Raw genomic sequence first — 24,032 nt, 5'->3', positions numbered from 1 at the left:
CGGGTATCTTTAGGTTAATTAAAATTACTATCTCCTCCTTGGGACCATGGATTGTAATAGTGCAATAACACCCTCAGAGGTTGAACATTTTTCAAATTCTATTTGCCAAGGGAACACATTATTTACCTTGGAGAACAATCTTTCTAGTGGATGAGCAATATACCTGCTGCTTCCACGCCTACTGAATCCTTCCAGGCACAGATAAACTTGAAAAGGTTCTACTGCACTTATAGGTGGCACACTGGCACAGGTTTCCACTACAGATGTGTTATCACTGAGCAATGTAAGGTGCTATCCCTGCACATTGTTGCCAGTTCCCTGTACGTTTTACCATTACCTCAGAGATGGAGACAAGGTTAATGAAAGTGACAGAAATTGCAGCATTTCAAAAATAAACTGCCACCTTATCAATAGTTTTAAGATCACTTCCCAGAATAAGGAGGTGAGCAGGATCAGTCAGGAATCTGCAAGAAGGCACAGCATCCACCAATAGAAGGTTACTTATCTTTGGTAACAATCTCTCTGGCGGATTCTTCAGACACTGCAGATTCCTCACTTTCTTAATATCCCGGAAGCCAAAGTGGACAGAAAATATTTCCAACATTTCTCCTACACAGGCAGGAGACGCTGGTTTTGAGTAGACGCTCAAAGTGATGCCAGACGTAAACCATACCGAGTCCATACGGGGACCCTGCCATCTATTCTTTCTGCACCAATAAGTTGGAAAGATGAGAAAGACATCAATATTGTTGAGCTGCAGTGCAACAAAGTGCTTTGGACCAGTATTAACATGGTCATGTTCATCCTTCACGATGATGCGGAGAGTGCTGTCCTAAGTGAGGCATCTGAAGGTAGACAGAGTATCCACCAGAACAATCATTACCAAAAGTAACTTTTTCTTCAAATGGACGTCTACCTGCAGATTCCTCATTTTTAGAATTATCTAGCAGTATACAATTTGGCGATGGGTCTTGAACCAACTGTCATAAAAGAAAGTCCTGGAGGACAGAGCAGGCAAAATGGCTCACTTGTGTACTTCATACTTTTGCAGAGCATTACACTAGAACAGAATGCCCATGTTGCAGCCCTGCAGATTTTAGCCACAGGAACACCCCTCGCTAATGCTGAAGTGTAACACTTTGCCTTTGTGGAATGGGCCCTAAAGCTCTCTGGTGGTTCTTCACGTGCTACAGTGAAACATATTTTAATGCACTGGGCAATCCACTTTGATAAGGTTGTCTTTGGAACAGCTTTTCCCTGCCTGTCATGTATATACCCTACAAAGAGCTGGTTATCGACCTTGAAATCCTTGGTTCAATCAATATAAAAACTAACTGGTCCTTTTGGATCCAGGCTGTGCAATCTCTCCTGCTTCTTGATGTGGAATGTGGAGGGGGTAAATGGCAGGAATTATAATGAATTGACCCAGACAGAAAGGGGTCACTACTTTGAGAAGAGAAGCAGCTCTGGTTCAAAGAACCAATTTGTTAGAGAGAAAACAAATAAAAGGAGGGTGCAAGCAGAGCATTTGTACCTTGCTGGTGTAATGGCAACTAGGAAAAACATTTCAAATGTTAAATGCCTCAATTGAAAACTATGAAACAGCTCAAGTGAAGACCCCATCAAAAATGCCAAAATACTGCAGTTCGAATGAAGCACTTAAAAAAAAAAAAAAAAAGGGAGTGGGAGGAATAAAATTGTCAGGTTCTTCAGAAATCTTACAACCATGGGCAAATTAAACAAGGATGGTTGGTTCAGAAAACTGACAAGACTGCTATATATCCTATGACACTTCAAAGACCACAGCCATGCTGCAAGTATGCACACTTGAGAATGTCCAAATAACGGGCCATCAAGGGGTCCACGTTGTTGGCAGTATACCAGGTGCTAAACTAATTCCACGTTCCAAAACACAACACCTTGGCAGAACTACAGTGAGCAGACACAGTAATACCTACCATGTCTTCTGGCCGATGGAAAGAACTAAAATGTACTCACTCAATCTACAGGCATGAAGGTGGCAGCTCTCCAAGTTGAGGTGTAGAACTGCCTCTTGGACTGGTAGAGAAAGTCCACCCTGAGTGGCTGACGGAGAGGCGTAGGAGTGTCACAATGGCATTCTCTCAAGCTCCAACCTTCACATAATAAAGGATGATACAGTCCACATCTTCCCTTTAAATCAGGATTTAGGTAGTTATCAATAGAACTGTAAAACTTCTCACATGGGGTGACTTCAAACAATACACAAATGCTTCTCCATCATGTAGTCTTTATTTGAGGCTGTGAGTGCACTTAGACCTTGAAAGATGTAATGCATCTAAAAGCTTTGAGGACACTTCCTGAGGTTGTTTTTCAGTAAGTAGACAGTCAACACATAATTTATACAGATATGTCTGCATACTGACTCTGGAAGACCTGTAATGAGGTAGCATTGGGAGCCTGTGGAAGGAATGTTTAGCAGAACTTCAAAGCATCTTAGAACTCTACTCAAATTTGATCACCTTGACCCCTAAGTATATACTGATGGGACATGGATTAAGTAAATTAACCAGTAGCAGGGAAATCCAGGTCATATGGTGCAGCAAATCAGTCCCTGAAGGATCTCTTATCAATGACACAGATGCAGAGGGTCTTCTAAGCTTTCCTCCAATCCGCGTTAAATAGATTAATGTGGTCGTTTAATAAATGAAAGAAGAGTGCTTCAATACTACAAATGGGTAATATTTACCTTTAGCACAAATAATAGCTAATTTAAACTCTGCCTATTCATACCTCACTCTTACATTTGAGGGTACTGAATTGCTCTGGTTCACCAATTTGTGTTTACGTTGAAAACAAGATTTCTTTTAAAATGTGGTTGATTCAGGTGTTCTGGCCAGTTGACCACAAACCGATTTATTTTCACCTATCAAAATAGTATTAGTCGTCATAATTACCAGGCTAATAAACAGTTCAACATCTGTACTTCCATTCAAAGTGCAAATATTCAAAATATTGACAAACATCAGAATGTCACGTTTTTCAGTTTGGAAACAAATGAGTTCCTAATGGTAAACAGAAAATGAGCTATTCAGCTTCTACTACTGTTGATAAAGATCTCCTTACAAAATATAATTTTGCAAAGGGTAATTGAAAATATGATGATTAAACGGCATACTTGTTTGGGGGAAGGTGAACATGAGTAAAACAAGACTCCCTGCCAGCCATTTGCAGGCTGGAAGAACAATTTAGAGCAGTTTAACTGCTGACTTTCCCTGGCACTCTGGCTGGCCTAGTGAGTTCCAAAGAATGTTACAACATATCTCATGGGCAGAACATGTATTTTAAACGTTCTGGTAGTAAAATCTGTGAACTGTTGTTTTTACTATGGAAAAGCTTGGTCGGCCAATAGGTGAGTACAGAGTTACTCAGCTGTGCTAACTTCGGAACGATGTGACCAAGGTGGGTCATCACAGGTAACAACTCTTTACATGAAGCCTAATCTGATTCTCAGGTCGAGAGAGCTTTTTGCCCTCCTGGGGAGACATGCTAATGACACCAAGGAAAGCATACAATAGGGACCCATTCTCGAAGGAGGTGTCACCTCCCTACTGCATGAAGCCATAAGCAGCTTGACTCAAAAGATGAGCTTCAAAGATGCCATTGAAGGACAAATGGGTAACACTTGGGAGAGGGGCTGCTTAATTGTTCAGGTGAACAGGCCAGCACTTGGGACAGGTGAGGGGAAACCAGTTGGCAAACCCGTTTTAAAGGGGCGTGTAGCCCCCTTGGAAGTCACACCTCTAGGTTGGGCTAGGGAGCTTCACATGCCAGCAGAAAAGTCCTGTCGTATTGAAAGAGGGCAGAATGGCGCATCCTGGGACGACTAGATCCACACTTTGCGAGAAGTAGTCATTGGGTGGGAGGGAACCTGGTAGTCCATTGGCTACTGACCGCATCCTGCCCGGAGGGCATTTTCTGAATGTAAGTACAGCACCACTGGCACTCCAAACTCTGCTCTCGATTGGACTGGAAGAAGAACAGAAGAACTGCCATGTAGCACCACAGAACCAGAGAGAGGCTGCACCGGTGTGGACTGCACCTGCTGAACCAGCTGTCTAGAAAAGGAGAGGGATTGTGTCTGCTGTGTCCTACTCAGGGAGAAGCTGTCTCCAGAGCCCAGCCAATAGACTCCAATGGTCAGTGAGCTGGCCTCCTGTTCCAAGCATAGAAACACAACAGCTGAGAAGCCTGCTGGGACAAGTTGGTAGACCAAAGTCTTCAAGCTTCTAATACCGCTGCAGTGCTGGACCAGGGCCCACGACGAGAGCTGCACCAGAGTTTGCTGAGTCCGGGAGTGCTGTTGGAGAGCTGAGGAAAACCTCAGAGGACGAACTATTGACCCCAGGAAGGTTTGGTCTGTCGCACTGACACTGGGGGCCTCGCAGTCCAGTGGTAACTCCTAAGATGTTGACCCTGCAACCAAAATCCCCACACCAACTTCGTGGACCGAGGAGTACCTGCAAGAAGATGCACGTCAACTGCGTTGCATCCACAGCATTCTTTGAGCATCTTCAATATCTTTATTCCCTTGAATCAGGACCACTTCCATGGGAAAGCACTGCAAATGAAAACGATTTTTAAAAAACTGACTGAGGACTGCTAAACCTACTGAAGTAACTGTCTCCGAGGACCTTGCGGGTCCTCCGACTGGCTCCCGATGTGATAGCATTCCAACTAGCCAAACTTCTGGTGAAAAATGTTCTAGACATCAAATCTGTTGAATGTGCCGATGTTTGTTAGTGATTAAGTGAAGTGAACAAGTTACTTGCCTTCAGTAACGCCTTATCTGGTAGAGACTATATCTAGCTGCAGATTCCTTACCTTAGAATTATCCCAGGCACCAGACTGGATAGGAAGGATTTTTTTTTAAAGAATTATCCTTGCACATCGGTAGGTGGCATCGATCGGCTCCGTATGCATTGTCCGTGTTAAAAGTGACTTCTGTGGCACCTATATAGGCGCCACACCCAGGTGCGCTGACATCAGTTTCTTTTCATGACTTTCCACGCCAGAAGCACAGACCCATGAAGAACACTGACCACTGGTGTGGAAAACTAAGGCCCTGAAAGGTTAAAAGCCCTGTTCCTAAAATCAGTTAGCAGAGTGGGGAGGATTGGTGGGCCGGTAACGACACTGCAGCTAGATATAGTCTCTACCAGATAAGGCGTTACCGAAGGTAGGTATCTTGTTCATCTGATAGAGACACCTTGTAGCAGATTCCTTACCTTAGAATAGATGCTCAAGCAATACCATCCCTAGAGGTGAGTCTGCAGACCAATTTCAGATGATTAAGTCCTGCAGGACCGAACAGGCAAAATGCTCATCATAATAACAGACAGGACTGTGGGCAAACGTGCAGGGAGGCCCATGTTGCTGCCTGACAGATATGCAGGACTAGAACTCAGTGTGCTAATGCAGTGGTCGCAGTTTTGGCTCTGATAGAATGAGCGTGAAAGCCCTCTGGGTTGCTTCTTGGAAAATGCATAGCAGATTTTAATACAGAGTACAACCCATCTGGAAATTTCTAGTTTCTGCCCAGAACAACCCTTTTTAGCTCTGACATACCCTACGAAGTGTTGATCGCCCACCCGGAATTAATGTGTGCAGTCAAGGTACAATGACAATGCTTGTTTCCGGTCCAGACAATGGCGACAATCCTCATCCCTGGAAAGAAGAGGTGGAGTGTATAAAGTAGGCATGGTAATGGATTGATCTACATGAAAAGGCATGACAACCTTTGAAAGAAAGGAAGTCCACGTGCGTAGCACCACTTTGTCAGGACGAATAGATAAATAGTGCCGCTTACATGATGAGGTCTGTAGCTCACTAACCCGTCGACAGATGTTATAACCTTGAGGAAAGCCATTTAGATGGTGAGCAACCACAAGAGACAATTGTGAAGCGGCTCAAAGGGTGAATACATCAAGAATGTGGGAAGCAGATTCAAGTCCCACTGAGGTATGATAAAGTGAGAAAGGGAAAAAAGATGAACTAAACCTTTCAAGAAACTATGTACAATAGGAGATTTGAGGGTTGATCAGGTAACTTGAGGAATGAATAAATAGCAGAAAGATAACCTTTGAGTGTGTCCAGAGCACAGCCCTGCTGGGCAAGAGAGAGAATTAACAGAAAGACCTGAGAAAGGGGGGTATAGAGGGCTCAGAACTCCAAGCCACAAACTGTTTTCAATGGCAGGCGTATACTGTTGTTTTGGAGGAACGCCTGGCTTCCGAGATGACATTACAGACTTCGGGAGGAAGGTCAAAGGCTGTCAACTGCAGCTGTTCAATCTCTATGCAATCTGGAGGAGACTGGAAAGGTTCAGGAGGAGAACCCTTCTTGCTGCTGTAACAAAAGATCCTCCCAAAGGGGCAGCCTGATCGGAGGATCAATTGTCACGCTCAGTAGCTTGGGATACCAGACACTCTGTTTCTAATCCGGTGCCACAAAGATAACTTGGACCCAGCCGTTCTTGATCTTATTTAGAACTCTGGGCAGGAGGGATCTGGGCGTAAAGGAGGTCTGAGCTCCACTCTAGACTAAAAGTCTCACAGAGCGAAAGCCACCTTGAAAACTCCAGTGCCCAAAACTGCTGACATTCAGCATTCTTGACAGAGGAGAACAAATCAAACCAATTGCTCTCCCCACTGTTCAAAAAGACCATGCGCCACCTCCATATGGAGATAACATTCTTGATCTACTAACCAACTGCGGCTGAGTTCGTCTGCCCGGGCATTTAGAGAACCCAACAGGTGATAAACCACCAAGGAAAAGCCTGATGTTCCAGCCACGTCCAGAGATGCCTCTTGACATAGGGCCCACAAGGGTACCCGCCATGTTTGTTGCAGTACAAAATTGCAGTGGTGTTGTCCTGGCCTCCCTTTGATGGAAGGTAGGAAGGCCTTCAAAGCTCGTCGGATCGACCCCAACTCCAGCAGATTGATGTGGAGTCTGAATTCTGCCGGAGACCAGAGTCCTCTGATCTTCACCTCTCCCAGATGGCCGCCCCTTCCCAGGAGTGACCAACTGTCAGATCACAGGTTAATTTAGGGGTTGCTTCTGCCTCACCCTGACAAGGAATGTGGCTGCTGCTGGACACAGGCTCACACCCCAGTGAACCAACAATCCAAATTCTTACAGCGCCCCAATATTAAAAGTATTGCACCAGCCCGTAGTGTCCTCAATTCCTCCCAAGGCGCACTTCCAGAATTCCGCAAGCTTGGGGCATATTCATAGTATGTGCATGATTGTTCCTGCATCCCCTCTATGACATCAACCCCACCACCCCCTCACCCTGATGTCTCAAAGGCCTAGTCTTGCCAATAGTCTATAGTCAGCTGTACAATATTTTGAATAATGACAACTGCCTGGATTATTCACTGAGTTAAATGCTCTTATCAGTTTGTTTCCCTATTGCTTCTTAACTCATTTTATCCCAATATTTCTTCCATGCACTTTTGTAGGGGAATGCTTTCTCTGTTTTGGTAATGTTAAGCATCTTATAGCTATGGGAGATTACGTGACCCTCTCCATCATAGTTCAGTAAGTCTTTATGGATGAGGTAAGCGACCTAACAATCCCTGCTCTGACTTCCTACTGTAGCACTCAGTGCCAGAACTGGAGGGATCTAAACTCTTCTTCTTCTGTCAAATCAAAGTCTTCCTTTATTTGTTCAATAGTTGTAATCACCCCATATTGAACATGACTCTGGTTGTTCGACTCATGTCAAAATTCCATGTTTCAAAGGATCATTTCACATATCCAGGTAAAAAAAGTGTTCTTCCCCAGAGTGACAAAGCACTTAAATGCTACCTTATACTCCCAAACCTCATTCTCTAAGGAACAGCACACATTGTCTTTTCCCATTTGGTCCTCTTCTGCATCCATATAAATTCAGCAGGGGAAATCAAAGCACCTTAGGGAGGATACCTATTTTAAGAGCAGCTTTGTGCACCAGCCAGGATAGGGATTCATGTTTCCAGTTTGCTGGATGTGCTTTCACAGATTTAGCTTTGTTAGGATGATCTCTTTAGTTTGCTAAAGTATACCCACCAATTCTATCCCTAATTAGTTGGTAGTTTAATTTGACAACCAGAATGAGTTGTCTCCTCCAGAGTACAAAGCATCTTCTTGTTCGATTTAAGGGTAAGGCCCTCAGATCTGTTCATATTAATTTTGGATCCAGAGACTCTGCCATAGAGTTCTAGTTCTTCAAGGATACGCGCCAATGAGGTCTTTAGGTCTATTACTCGCAGCAAGAGTTTGTCTGCGAACATTGCTATTTAGAATCTGTCTAAATCCAGTCCAATGACCTTGTTGACTGGAATACACAGTACCAGCAGGTCCAAGGCCAGCGTAAATAAGGGGAGGAAGGGGGGAAGAACCAATGTAACTATTTGAACCTCCTTCTAGTTCCCACCCAATGGCCCACTGCAGCACTATCAGCTACTAACAGAAGTGTCAGTTAGACTGTGCTTGCTGCCACATTTTCCTTAGGTATGGTGATTCTATCTTCTGTAAATGTTCAATGGTTGCCCTGCATTTCCTCCTTTTCCAGGGCTTTGCTTCAATAAAGTATTTCCACTTTCCACCATTTTGGCACCCTGAGCACTGATGATTCTACATGTTGGGTGTACACTGCAGCGCCAGGGTCTGGGGAAACAGCCAGGCTTCCATGAGCGATTTAGTCATGCTTTCCAGTTAAATCTGATGCAAACTATGTGGTCCTGTGGTAGTGGATTACCTTAATTTTAAAAATAGCCATAACCAGTCTAAAGACCTTTCTCTTCTGTAATATGATCAAGAGGAGGTCAGGTAATAACTGCATGTATCCACTGTTAGAAGAGATACCACCACCTTTCCTCATTTATTTCATATTACTTACACTGTCCACAAACATGGTAAATTGTGCCATGTTATCCGCAGATCCCAACCCCTTGCTTGTCTTGTGCCTGTTCTGTGAGCTCTGTCTACGTGGATGGGTGTGTCCTCTGACCTACTGAGAAGTGGGCTAATAGGCTTTGTACATATTCTATAACACTGTTTCCCTCTGGACCCACTGACATCCCCCTCAGTTAAATACTGTTCCTTTTGGAACAGTTTTCCAAGTACTATTTGTCTTGCAAACGAATAACTTGTTCAGACAGTGCCAGGATCCGGGCACTATATTTGATCTATGGCATGGGCACTTCCACCAATCCACAACTTTCCAAATTTCTTTTAGCTATATTTCAGGTCCTTGCATAAGGAGATAAATTATACCTTAATGTCTAGAACAAACTGTATCATAAAGCCCTTGGTGACAAGTCTTTGTTGATGTTCACCATCTCTGTGAACTTCGGTTTGAGAGTTAGATTAGCGCAGACTCTTGCAGCATGTCTCTTTTGCTTGCATCGCATCATTCTCTGTTAGTTCCCAAGCTCAGTGGGTCTGTCTTTCTTTCCCAGCTTATACACCTAGAGCGAGACTCACTCTATGGCTTTGACAGGCTGCACACCACCTGCCCACTCTCACCACAGGGCCTCAGCTCTTACATCGGTGGCTAGCTCTGTTCTGTTTGGTCTCCTTCTCTGTTTCAACCATTAGATCACTTCTGCAGGCATGGGTGTACATTAGGACCAATGTGAGTGTTCTTTCCATGTCCCTCCATGCTTCAGTCATTTGCGGCCTTCTTGGGGAGACCCGGGGCAGAAGAGGGATAAGTGGGTAGAGAGGATTAGGCTTACACCACCTATCCCCCCTTGCATTTACTCCCCTACATGATTCCTCTAGCTGCCCAAGCAGCCACATCTTCAGCTTCTACATCCCAGCATCTTTCCAAGGGGGGCTGGTCTTGCCTCTGGGTCTAGGCTGTATCATGGCCAGGCAAATATCTCAATCCTGTCCTCAAACCCCTCCTATTTGTTAAAGTCCATGCGGAGGCTGGGTGTCTGTGTCATAACTGGGTCCCACCACATTATTTGTTCCCACTGGAGGCTGCTTGGCCACACCTCCCACATTCTACAGGGCAGAAGCCTTTTCTGTAAAACCCTTGGGATGGGCTGTCCTGTCGACCGCCCTCAGCGGGGCGTTTCCTTCTGGGCCAGGTCTGCCCTTGTGCCCGTTCACACCCATCATGATGTGAGAGCATGGTCACAGCAGGCTGCGATATGCCTTCTCTCTATGCTTTCCATAGCCCCCGTCTTCACTGGTGCTCGCCCTCTTTGTCACTCATTTGGTCAGGTTTGGAGAGTGGGGGAGTGGCGGAGTGAGGCATGGCAGCGATTTCTTTTCCTTTGGCAGGCATGAAGCTCCAGGCTTATATGCCCATTGCCATCTTGTGTAAAACCACACCTTCCTTAATAGTCTCAGCTAGACCCCTATTATGCTCTATTAACCAGGAATGTCATGCTAAAATTGCAAAATCAATTAATATTTCAGACAAAGATATCATAGAAGACTAACTAATCAAACGTTATTTAAACACTGTTCATTTCAGATTATTTGAAAAAATGAAATGGAAAACAATGTTGCTAATTTACTTTTTGGACTAACACAAAGAAATGAACAGAACAAAATATATCAAGATTTTTAAATCAAAGATAAGACTACTTTAGATGAACACATATAAAATACTTAAGAAAACACACTGAAAGAACCAGAGAACCTACCTCAGTCTGTTTGTGTATGTGTCAACACAAGTTTTCATTTTTGCCAATAAAGTGCCAACAGATGCCTGTGACTCTGACTGCTCCTCATCTTCCTCATCATTTTCATTTGACAGTGGCAGCAACAAGGGCACCAAAGATGGGCAAGAGGCAATGGCACGAAGAAGTTCTAGAAGTGCTCGGTATAGGGGCACATGCCTGGCCATGTCCAAAACTAGAAAAAATAGTTTCAATCATCAGAAATGCATCAAAATCGTTAGCATCCAAGGAAAACACAATCACTGGCACATTAAGTAAACCAAGCTCATTTTCTCAACTGATATTAAAAGAATGCAATTAAAATGAACATTATGGGAACATGATCCAGTGCTCACACCAACAAGGACGAGTTTGAAATACCATGTTAGCTGTAATTTCAAACCTATCCACAAATCAAAATTGTGTCTGCTCCCTTGAAATTATATATTTGAAATGAAATTTGCAAGATAAATATGAGTTAAGCTTTAACAAAATGCATATAGGTTTTGGAATTAGAAGAGAATATTGTCTGCAATGAACTAAAAGAAAATGCACTTAATCCATGATTCGCTTGAAGCTCCAATCTGCATGACCATCTTGTCGGAGATACAGAGGAAGCTTCAACAAATATGGTAGTGTGATCACAATCTCATAGCTTTTTCACTATAATCTTCTTCTCACTGAGTGGCATGCATTTATCTGGTGTGCTGCAAATAGTGGATGGTCATCCAACAATACTCGTGCGAGCCGCATTCAACTACTGGGTGTGTGTTTCATTCCAATTGGAAACACTTTACAAAAATACCACATTTCCTACTACAAGACGGAACGTTTCAGAACAGAAATCAAATATGTTTTAGTATTTTTGCGCTATCTACACCTTACATTCTGGTGTTGTTTAAGCTAGTTCAAGGTTTCCTAACATTGTCAAATTTCATAAGCAACACATGCAGCTTTCTGCAAGAGGATCTTGAACATGTTGTATATTACAATAGAAGCCAATGTTCTTATAGTTTTTTTCATTTCAATCTTATAGTTACATTCATTTCATGGATGCAGCAAGTGAAAATGGCTGAATTTAGAGCAAGCGGTTGATAATTTAGCAATTTTGGCTGGCCGCGCAAGTTAACAGATTCAGATGTTATAAAGTAAATGCAGAAAGGTTGCAACAATATTGTTACATTTTCTTCCTACTGATGGCCCTTCATAATCCGTTAACATTGGCTGATAGACCCCTCAAAGGGAGAGACGCAGGACAAAAAAACTGATTAATCAGCAATTGTAACTTCGAGCACTGCTGCACTTAAGTAGAAAATGTTTCTTGGAACTGTAAGGTTACCAATGGTTATCTTTAACTCCATTCAAGTCTAGGAATGAATTAGATGTGCAATCTTGTGCATTGCTTAGTGCACCACAAAAGCTTATGCTAATAGAAAACAAGCTGAGAAATATTCTATACTAACAATAAAAAAGTTACTTACCCTTAGTAACACCCTTCCTGGTGGATACTCTATATAGAAACAGCAAATTCCTTACCACTTCATTTGCCCCAGGCACCAGACTAGATTTAGAACTTTTTAAGCCATTGTTCCTGTGCATCGGTATTTAACACCATCAGACTCTACAGTGGATTCACTCCACCTTTGGCAGTGATGGAACAGAGCGAAATATAGTCACCACACCTGGGTTTTCTTTTGAAACTCTTCCACGCCACCAATGAGAATCAATCGAGACTCGGAGGGAAAGAGGACAATAAAAAATCTGCAGTTACATACAGTATCCAACAGAAAGAGTGTTAACAAATATAACTAATTTGTTCTTCTTATCCATACTTCCAAACGCAGATGCCTCACATTTAGAAATATCAAAGTAGTACCTCCAAAAAGAAGGATCATCTGAGGAGTGGATTTCCATCAGAAAGTCTTGCAGGACTGAGGGGGAGAAATTCTCTTCTCTGAGGACTTCAGCATTGAGACAGTACTGCCTGGTCAAATATGTGAACTGTTGCAGATGTAGCAGTGTGGCCTGATATTCATCAATAGACATTCTTTCGCCAATGCCAAAAAGGATGCCTTAGGTCTGGTGAAATGAGCCCCAAGGCTCTCACGAGGCTCCTTGGTCAGGACATAACAAACAAGTTACTTACCTTCGGTAACGCATTATCTGGTAGAGACTATCTAGCTGCAGATTCCTTACCTTAGAATTTCCTGGCGTCAGCTTTGAATCCGGAGTTTTTGGCAGAGCAGTACACTGTAGAAGTCTCTATTAGATACATTTTTATGCTCAGGACAATCCATCAGCACGGTTTATTTCTGATTTGTCCTTCCTTTTTCAATAATGGTAAAACCAAAAAAAGCTGGTAATCCAACTGGTACTCCTTAGACCGATCTATGTAAAGATCTCTTTGAATACAACCGATTAAATCTTTCTTTGCTCTTAAAGGGATGTAGCAGGGAGAAAAAAGCCTGAAGCGTGATGGACTGTCCCACAAAGAAGGGCAATCATTTTTCAATAGGAAAGCAGCCCACATTTGAAGGACTAAATATTCTGGGGAAAAGGTGGCATATGGGGCTGTACAGATAGCACCTGAAGGTCAATGGCATGACACACAGAAGTTCTCCCAATAAAGAAAATAGTCTTAATGTTTAGCAGCCTCAGAGAACTGATGGGCAGAAGCTCAAAAGAAATGCACATGAATAATGTGGCCCACCTTAAGTTCCAACTGTGGAATGATGAAGCATGCAAGATGGCTGGCCATGCAAACAGACAGGCTGAAGGGATGTCAAAGAACCTTTAATGGTGCCTGCAACAAAGCTTTTCTGGGCCAGTGACAAAACAAACATCACAACATCAGACAGCTTTGCCTGAAGAGGATCATGCTGACTGTTCTTGCAAAAGCCACAAACTTTGAACAAAGATCAGAAAAGCCAACCTGGTTGATTAGCACCAAAGCCACTAGGATAACAACCAACACTTTAGAAGGTACCTTAGTCCCGCACATTGAGGAGTAAGCTTGTGAGGGTTTGGGTGCAGAGCTCTGCCCTCTTGCTAAAAAAGAAGGTCCTTCCAAAGGCACGAAACAAAGGACAATTTCCTGGTTCAATAAGTGGGAGTACCACACTCCCCTGCTCTAACCTGGAAGTATGGGGATGATCAGAGTTTGCTCCTTCCTGACTCTTCAGAAATCTGAGCTATGACACAGTGTATTCTCAGAGGTGGCAAAATGATCTATCCTAGGCAAGAACCCTGGGCAAAAATGCCTTCAACTACTTTTAGGTGCAGATGCCATTCTAGGGCCACCAGATGACCTTGGCTCAGCTTGTCTGTCCTGACACTTATCAAACCCACCAAATGATTGGCTATCTGAGATCCCTTGGAGGGTGAACCCCCACCAGAATCTCAGCGCCCTCTGGCTTAGTGCCAGCAAACCCACACCACACAGTTTGATGCTGTATCACACAACTGTACCACTTGATCAATGGGGAAAAAGGCACTCAGACCAACTCAAAGGAACACTGTTACAGAAGTCTGATACAGTGCCTTCGCTCCACCCGAGACCAAATGTCCCCGACTTCTACCTCCTCAAGGTGACTGCCCCACACAATAAATAATGCATCCATCATTACTGTAAACTCTAGGTTGTGTAGGGAGAATGATCTTCCACAGGTCAGGTTTGCATCTCTCTGACACCACTAAAGGGCTCGAGCTGCCTCTTCATAGATACAAATGTTGTCTGAGAAGCAACCCCAGTGCTGAGCCCACTGGAACAACCGGACCATAATCTGAAGGCCCTGTGCTCGCTGCAAAGATCAAAACCCCTGAAAGTCTTTGGCCCTCATTATGACCTTGGCGGTCTTCTAACCTCCAGGGCCATGGTAGCAGTTTCACCGCCAACAGGCTGGCTTTGAAGACCGCCACATTATGAGTATGGCGGGTTGGCCACATCTCCAACCTAGCGGCCCAATAAAGACGGCTGGCGGTATTTTGAGCCGGCTTTCCACCAGGGCTTCTGTGGCAGTAGCACCACCATGAAAACCCTGGCGGAAAGGGTACTGGTGAATTTCTTCCCTGTCACCGGCAGATGACTCCCCCCACCCCCTCAGCAAGCACAATGGCCTTCCCCCTCACCCCCCAACCAGGTACAGTGCTCCCCTCCCACCCACCCCCACCAGGTACAGCGTTCCCCTTCTCCCACTGCCCCTCCAGGTACAGTGCTCCTGTTCACGCATACATGCACACACAGATACCCACATGCACCCCGCATACACTCATTCAGCAACACTGACATACACGCATTCACTCACATCCATTCATACAAGCAGTGACTTCAGCACTCATTGACTTTGGCACTCATACTCGCATACACACATGCAAACATACAGACACATGCATACACTCACATATACACACGCATACAAACACACACACAACACCCCCCACCCACCCTTGTCAGACACCCGGCTTACCTTGTCTGGTGAGGAGGTTGTCTGACAGGAAACAGGGCGCTTCCAGCACCCCACCATCAGGACACCGCCAGGGTATATTACAGCTCGTAATACAGCTGGTGGAGTCCTTCTGGTGGGGTGGCGCCGGTGGTGAAACCACCCATGTGCCTCCGCCTGCCAACACCACTACTGATGGAATTCCGCCCAAAATGTGCCAGAAATCCAGCAGTACTCGTAATGGTGGGCGGAAGACCGCCAGCACTTTAAAAAAGACCGCCAAAGTCAAAATGAGGGCCTTTGTGTCCTGGATGACACCTATGAAGTAAATCCTCTGCGTCAGTTGCCAATGGAATTTTGATTTGTTGCTAGACAACCTCATGGAGGACAGTAGGGAGAAGGTTTTCTGCAGATGGTGTGGGTCTGACTACTGTGAGCTTGATTTATATAGAATCAGTATGGTAAGGGAATACTTGCATTACCAACCTGTGAAGATGGGCTGTAAATACCACCACCATCATCATCATCATCTTTGCCGATACTTAGGGGTAGGGGATTTGGGGTGGATTAAATCACAATGTGGGTGAGAGGCAGAATGGTGAACTGAAATTGTTCTGATTCCTCCATGAACTGAAGGACACCTCAGTAGACTGCAGTAAGGGCATATAAAAAATCAGCATCCTACAAGTCCAAAGACATCATCCAGTTCCTCGGATCCAGATCAGAAAGGATCTAGCCAAGAGTCAATATTTGAACTTGTCCTTGCTGATGGCCATGGCCTCTCCAGTGTCAACCTTCCAAGCACCACAAACAGGATGAATGGGATACCTTTGGCAATAGGCAAAACCCCAACAGTATCCTCTGAATGTTTGAGACTGTTGTGGAATTGGAGGGCTGGTGAGAGAAAATCCAAAAAACAAGCTGTATTATAGCAAATTTCAAAGTACCCCTATGCAGCATTTGCTTTTATTCCAAAAAGCAAAAGCCTGAACCCACCAAATGGCATATCCATAAGGGATGCCTGTATGTCCCCACAAAACCATGAGGCATGCATACATACTTGCTATTGATAGCCACACTAGTGTCAATGGAGCGACCCGCACAATATGTCATGTACAGAATGGCTCTTAATATTTATGTAGCTGTGTCCTGTCAATCATGGATCCATTATGAGAATGTATTCCTGGATTTCTTATGAATAGCAGGTAAATTGTTTCTGGCCAGATCCCAGAGGGCGTGCATGTAGCAGCACAGCTTTCAGGGACCTCATTGCCCAACACTGGCAATGAGAAAACCTTTGCAAACACCTGAATGTGCTTTGATTTGCTGGCCATTAGGGCAGTGGAGAATGCATAAGGGTTGACCTAGCTGGTGGAAGCCTGAACCACCAAGATCTTACATGCTATGTCTGAAAATCAAGGTTGCCAGTGGCAGGCCTTTGATGCCTAGCTAAAAGGCAACTCACTGGAGGAGAAGATCACTGCTTAGACCAGATGCCATCAAAGCTTCTGTCAGATCCTCAGTAAAGGGCCGCAAATCGCAGACCAGTCTGCAAGATCTCAGCAGATTTATCTTGGTTTCCACAGTAAGAAACGGATGACCCAGCACTGCTGCAGACTACTATTTCAAATGAAACACAGCCCTATGTAGTGTGCCCAAGTGAGGAGTCATGCTCAGCCTCAAGAAAAGTAGCTAAACAACTAGAGTTTTGCAGCTCTTAAGATATGCCAGCAGTAGTGAAATGAGCAGTGACTAAATTATGCTTGTACTCTTAATTCTCCTCTTCTTCAGAAATGTTCTCAAGGCCCCAAGCAGCAGAGGATAAGACTTAGTTATTTAAAAAGAAGACACTTGCGAAGGTCGGGCTGAAGTGGACTCCGGTTTTGAAACAGGTGTCTAGGATGGATCTGGAGTCAGTGCCTCTGGAGCCAAGGCTGGTGTTGGAGCAGCCATAACTGAGGTGGCTTTTGGCACAGGTGTAGATGTGGATGTAGGGACTGGTGCCAGATGGGAAACTTCTGGGGTCAATGCAGAAGTCTTAGTAAGGGTGCCAAAGATCCCCCATGGGGACGCTGGATCACCTTGAAGAGTTGCAGCATGGCCTCTCTGAAGGTCTTCTATCTGCTGCAGGGTTGATGACCACCCAAGAAAGCTGGGGCATGTCAAAACTCTGCTCAAGAAAGACTATCAGTTGGATGATAGGGGAAGTCATAATCGGGAGTGTGACTTCACCCTGCAGCAGGAGTGATGGGAGGAAGAAGAAATCCATTTGGCCTTTTTATGCCTATGTCAAAGCTTACCTTAACTTCATGTTGGACTTACCAGAGGATGGGTAAGGGAAACGGACCCAGGACCTGGAGCAGGAGTGGCCCTGTGCCATGGACTGGGAGTGGGCTTAGAGCGTGACCTGCCTTGCTTGTTGTACTCTGCAAGGCAATCTTTTGCTTAGCGTTGCCTGATAGCCTATGGGTGCATCAGACAGCACCTGTAGCAGGACGAAAGTCATGCTTGGACCCTAGGCACACGTTGTTCAAGACCGTAAACAACACCTGTTCCATACAGTCGCCCCAGTGGTCTTCAAGGGAGACACTGTAAAACCTGACAAAAAAACATTTATGGGGCGGTAAGACACAAACAATAAGTTAAAGAACAGAGCTCCAGATCCATGTTGAAGGGTGCAGAAAGAAAGAAACTGACATCAGTGTGCAGGTGTGAGATCTAAACACGGCTCCATACCGTTACTTCTGCAGATGGTGTGAAACCAGTGCAGAGTCTGATGCTGCCACTTACTGGAATCCAAGAAAAAATGCTGAAAAAAGTCTGGATCTAGCATGGCGAATTCAAAAGATGAGGAAGCTGTGGTTACAAGTACTTCAGAACAAGATAAGTAGATGACAGAGTTAAGAACATCGGTCTAAAGGAGAACAGGAGACTGAAAGAGTTATTTAAATTAAAGTGATGGTTAAGATAATAAAATATCATATACAATAGCTGAATTAAGAAGTAGCAAACAATTTATTTTGCAACCAAGAAGGATTGATTTGTAAAAAAAAAAAAGAAAAAAACCCATAAAAAAGGAAACATATTATCTTTTTTTGCAAAACAGCACGTGTTAGCATAGGTCTATAAATAAACCAGAAAGTTGAGGCTGTATTTACAGCGCACACTATTTAGCAACACACGATATCAAATATAGTCAGAGTTGAGTTGATCCTTCTGTTCTCCTTTCCACATTTTAAGCAGGCCTGGGCAAAATGTTAATTAACCCAGAGTGATTTGGGTAATTTTGCATTACTCTTGTGACACAAAATTACGGAATTACGACGGGTTGAGTAATTTTGAGTATATTTGCAAAGAAAAAAAAATTGCTATGAACTGGTTTTATCATTACCTAATCTGAATATTTCTCAATGTCTGGAGACTTTCTTTAAAGAGTACATTTTGTTTAAATTATGATAGTGGAGTTTTTATCTGCAGTTTGAATGGTTCTTAAAACAGTTGAGAGGAGAATAAAATAGATTACAATAGAACTTTATAAGATGTGCTCACTGTTGTGACTAATATCTGCTTTGTTGCATCTGTTCGTGGGGGATTGTAAGGGAGGGTTTTTTGCAAACTGCAAAATTCATAAGAGGAGTCTTTGGTTCACGGCAGCAGACCTCCAGAATTCAGGTGCAGTTGAAACATGTGGTGTCACTTGTCTAAATTTTAAAACACATTTTTAATTTCCAGTTTAAATGCATCCACCTGGGACTTTGATCCCAGTGTTGCATGTGCACTAGATGTGCCAACACAATTTGCCCTATAATTAAACCTAAAGAGGTATGGGATCAACTTATCAAATTAGATCAACGGCTATTTTTGGACATTCAAGAGAAGCAGCCTGTGAATACTTCTCTCATCTCCTAACAGTGATGTCTGAACATCTTAGCTTGGTACAAGACTGAGGGGCTTTCTCCTATGATTTTACAGACTATACCCTGCTGAAGGATTCTGAATTGAATTATTATCCCTCGAGTCCAGGGAAGAAGCCTGATAATTACCTAAGGGAAAAGGCCTTCTAGTCACAGGACATTCTAGACTGCTCAGCAAGGGTTGTGATGTCGCCATCCATTGAATCTCTCTTTCAAGTACAGGGTAGCAGGCAGCTCAGCTGCAACTGCCCGGTTGTGCTCCAACACATGAAGAGGTCATGTGAGTCATCTTTAAAAAGTCACTGGACCCACAATCACCTGGTATTTACACCTTGATCATCAAAACAATGAGAACCTATACAAACATGAGTGACATAAGAACTATCTAAGGGTTCCTCTATCTGTGGAGGGGATGGAGGAACTGAGAGTAAAGGTTGCACAATCTTATTGAATGGAATAGACACTTTAAATCGCAAACAGTGATCTCAATGAGGTATCTCATTTATAGGAAGTGTTAAGGTTAGACAGCAAGGCCAGTGCAGTCAGTTCTTATGGACCCAAGACATAGGAGGTCTGATTTGAGAAAGCTATACCACCAAGTCACATTTGTCAGATGCAAGGAAGGACCAGGAAATTGGAAGAAGCCAAATTGAGTAAGTGAGACAGATTGTATTTCTGAAAGAGAGCTCTAGTACCCAAAGAGCCTTCTGACATACACAAAGGCATTTTAATGTAAAACACTTATGCAGGGCAAGCCAATAATTGTTGAGTAGGTAAGATGAAGTGAGTTCTCAGCCAGAAAAGTCAAAGACTAGCCTAGCAATAGAGTTCTGAATGACTCTAGCTGATTAAACATGTATTTGAGAAGTGCCAAGGTACATGGTGTTGCAATAATCCAAATAAGTTCATACAAGGCTCAGACAATGGATTTCGAGTAAGGAAGTTGTAGCTAATGAAGAATATTAAGACGAATATGAAGGAAAGTAGAACTTGGTGATGTAAAGTTATCTAGTTGCCCCTTGAAGTATAGTTTACCGTCAGAGATGATGCCTAATCTTCATGTCTGGGTTACCACAATGGATGCATCACTCATGGACAATGGCCATCAAGCATCAGACTACGTTGTGCGACTGCCTACAAAAATGATAACTTCAGTCTTATTGATGTTTAATTTAAGGTGGCTAGCTGCCACCCACCTAACAATAGCTATCAAGCAGTTGTCGAACAATAAACTCTTATCTGATGGACTATTGTAACCAAATAAAGAATGACAACTTTAAACCTCAGGGAGGACCCTTCAGGGATGCCACTTGACACAGTGAAGACAATTGAAGTGGTGGTACTATCTGAGGTCTGTGACCATGCTACATCCTGAAACATGTGCGGTGCTTCTTTGGCCAACAAGAGCATAGCAAATGTTCTCATGATTGTAAGCTAGCATTTTCAATTGTCTGAAATGTAAACAATCTGCATTAGAAATAATATCCATTAGGACCTATGTTCTCCTAATTCAAGGCCGTCTGGCAAGTCATCATCTGCTAGATGAGGTGGAACCAAATGACAATGAGCCTTCGAACCTAGAAAGCTTCAATTCAAAATGCAGTGTGTATGTTTTAGCACACCAACAAGCGAGAGGAAAAGTCTGTGTAGTCTCTCTCATCATGTACGAATGGTGAGCGACAAGTCTGTAAACATGTGAAAACAGAGGGATAGTACTGGCACCAAGAAACAATAGTGACAGTTCAGTCTGCAACAGTGAAGAACACTTTTTTTTCTTTGCAGTTTTTTTTAGTTTAAAATGTTACACTTTAACTAACATTTATACCCAAGTACAATCGCATTTAAACGTTGGTGTTTTTGGTGAATGAGTTTTTTTTTGTTTTTGTTTTTTACATAAAGAAAAATGTTATTACAATACATACCAATAACATCACTTTAATCTTTTTTTTTTGTCAGTGAATATATATACAATCACCACACATACATAAATATATACATTTTGTTGCTGACAAAATCAAAGGTTAAAGTGGCATTATAGTTAGATGTTGTAATGATATAAAAATGAATGTAGAAAGACTAAAAAAAAATTAAAAAAAAAAAATAAACACTGAAATTTACCAGTTATAGTTTATTGAGCTAACTATACCTTGTGCCTCCACCAAGCACTGCTTATAACATCACATAATATTACATCATGTATGAAATGTTAATCACATCATTTGATTTTTTTGTGAACTTGAGTTTTTTTTTTATGTAAAGTGTAATAACGTACCTACCATACCTAACTGTAACGCCACTTTAACGTTTGTTTTTTCAGTGAACTTCTAAGGTGATCCTATTCATCCCTCCCACGTAAGCATAGCTTTTTAGGGGGTGTGTGGCATGAGGTTGGTCGAAGGGCCCATCCACATGTGCCCAGCCCTCTGCCAGCACCAAACCCCCCCCCCTCCACTGACAACAGCCTTTGGTTGTGTGCGGCGTGGGCTTGACCTGAACCCAAAACCCCACCCATTCGCGTTGTTTGTTTATTTTTTGCAGTTCCCCTGAGGTAATACACCTAAAGAGCCACCCATGGAATTGCGCAAGCTCCACTTGTTGATGCCTGTGTAGTCTCCCAGTAACACGTTTCCTACAGGACCACACGGGGCCATGCTATTCCTGGGGGGGAACAATCCCCCCTCCTCAAAAAGAGTTAATGTACCCCTACCCTTACCTCTTGTATCTTTTTTTTAATAATCCCAAGTCCTATAATAACTGCAGCAACATTTTTCTTCATGTTGCAGTCAGCAAATCAGATTGTTCGGTCCTGCAGTAATGGTACCAAAAGAGTAACAGGAAAAAATCCTCTTGTCCAATCAGGATCCTGTAAATGACAGTACTGCAGGACTCCAACTTTTAAGATTTCACTATAATTTTAACCCCTTCATGAAGACCCAAGTGCTGCTTTAAATGCAGATTTCTTGAAAACGTCAGAACAAATGTAATTCAAATAAGGAAAAGCATGCTTTCCGATTAAAGTTCTAACTTTCTGTGAAATTTGTTATAGTTTGGCTCACCCGATTTTTCTGTATCGCTTCCTAAAACGGTCTATGGGAATTAACATAGTAAAGCAACATTTTGTGACAACCCCTTTTTTTCAGCTCCCGGTTTACCTATTACTCTGAAACTGTCCATGAAAGAGCAGAGCTGAATGACCTTTTTTTTTTTTTTAAAGTTTCATGATGATTTGTCAAATGGCGCCAAAGTTATTAGCAATGCAAAAAGCGCTCTTCTTATGGTAATTCTAACCTAACAAGAACTACACATTGGCGACTGTCACAGTGTAACAGTACGTAGTGATGGCAAAGCCCACAGAAGTCTCAGTCACTCATTCAATAAAAAAAAGCAGAAAGTCTAGTGGTTTAAGTCACCTCTCGCAAGTTACCAGCTAGTACCTTTGTACAGACGTCTATGTAAGCAGCACTGTAGGCTGATATGAATAAATGTCATGATCATGGATTAAATATAAGCCTGGATTTTTTCAAACCATCTTCTGTGTACATCTTTGTATACAGCATGGCATTACATTACTTAAGAGCACAAAACAAGGTGCACAGTATAAAATGCTACTGTTCCTTGTGTCTCGTCAATAAAACCCCTGCACAAGCCGGTCCTGGTTGCTAAAGAGGAAGGACAACTAAAATGTGGATATGGGATTAAAACAAAAAGAATCTAAAAGGATTTATGACTGATCTTATGCTTCTTTTTTTTAAAACAGAAACCATCAAAAAATATAATACAGAAGACCCTTACACACACTGTTCCATTTTTTTTTTTTTTTTTTAATCAGTTCAAACTAGGACATCCGCCTGTAAAATCCTGTTAAGGCACCAAGAATAACATCTCCTGGGAAGCTAGACAATGCAATTATGGCCAATCTTTTCTTGTCAATCTGTCATTTTCATTTTTTTTTTTTTCTTTAGACAAAATAAGAGCAGACGTCGGTTCCCAATTTAAAAGAGGAATCAAATGTTTAGAAGATTTCCATGTTAGTCTCACATAAAGCAACTTGTATTCATTATGCTCAAAATGTAACTGTCAAAATTCGTAATCATATATTTTATTGCTGTTTGTAGGTTCTGTGATATTTAAACATACTTTGTTTACTATGTTGTCTTTGGATATTAAATTCTTCGTAAAAGCCTAAGGTACTCAATTTTAATGTATCTGTAATGTGTGAACGGAAAAGATTCAGGTCAATATTATGAATAAGCCCGGGCTCAAATAAGTAGAGTGGTTTTAGAAGAGCAAAAAATACTCTAATTATCATACATTCAAAGAAAGTGACAATTAGGAATACATTTACCTTATATCCAGTACAATATATGAAAGTGCCATATCAGGCAAAAAAGAAAGTGCAAATTAATTCAGTTTTTATGTGGCTACTCATAAAATGTCAAAATATGGAGATATACACATCTGCTTCATGTGCCCTCCGGATATGCTATTTTTAAGCGTAATGCAGTATAATCACATAGTAAAAAGTAACTTGCAATATTTACAAATGAATGACTACAACAAATATTTCTGCTTTTCCAACAAAAAATGATATGCAAACTCATTAAAATAGGATCTCAGCTCATCCTTTGAGCAGACAAGTTTTTTTTAAAGCATTTGCATTTCCAAGCGCTTTGAGGCATACACACACTATTTGAACAATAATTCCAAACTAAAAATAAAACGTAACCCTAATGGGCCTATGAATACTATTAAACGGTTAAAAAAGTATTTTTTTAACCAGTGGTGTTTCAGCACAATGGTTATCTTCCTAAATGTCCACAACAAGAAACTCCCTCTGAGCTGGAGGACAGGAACCACTCATTGTCACACAGAGACACACCTGTCTTTGCGTCGGGTGATCAATGTAGCATGGGTAGCATGGATCATGGCCCATGCAGACATGTTGGATTAGCATCTTATTAATGGACTGC

At 42.6% G+C, this 24,032-nt stretch overlaps 1 protein-coding gene across 4 annotated transcripts in view; it reads right to left on the bottom strand.

The window, feature by feature from the left end:
- The window catches only part of BIRC6 (baculoviral IAP repeat containing 6), a 1,722,273-nt gene that overhangs the window by 156,967 nt on the left and 1,541,274 nt on the right, over nucleotides 1-24,032 (bottom strand). For all 4 annotated transcript variants that reach the window (XM_069234691.1, XM_069234693.1, XM_069234692.1 and 1 more), the window contains one exon: nucleotides 10,692-10,902. In XM_069234691.1, the coding sequence (XP_069090792.1) occupies nucleotides 10,692-10,902 (211 nt within the window). The remainder of the gene's footprint in view (nucleotides 1-10,691; nucleotides 10,903-24,032) is intronic.

This window comes from Pleurodeles waltl, chromosome 5 (genome assembly GCF_031143425.1).
Source record: "Pleurodeles waltl isolate 20211129_DDA chromosome 5, aPleWal1.hap1.20221129, whole genome shotgun sequence".
In the NCBI taxonomy this organism is placed as follows: domain Eukaryota; kingdom Metazoa; phylum Chordata; class Amphibia; order Caudata; family Salamandridae; genus Pleurodeles; species Pleurodeles waltl.
This window is presented reverse-complemented; position numbering and strand designations above follow the sequence as displayed.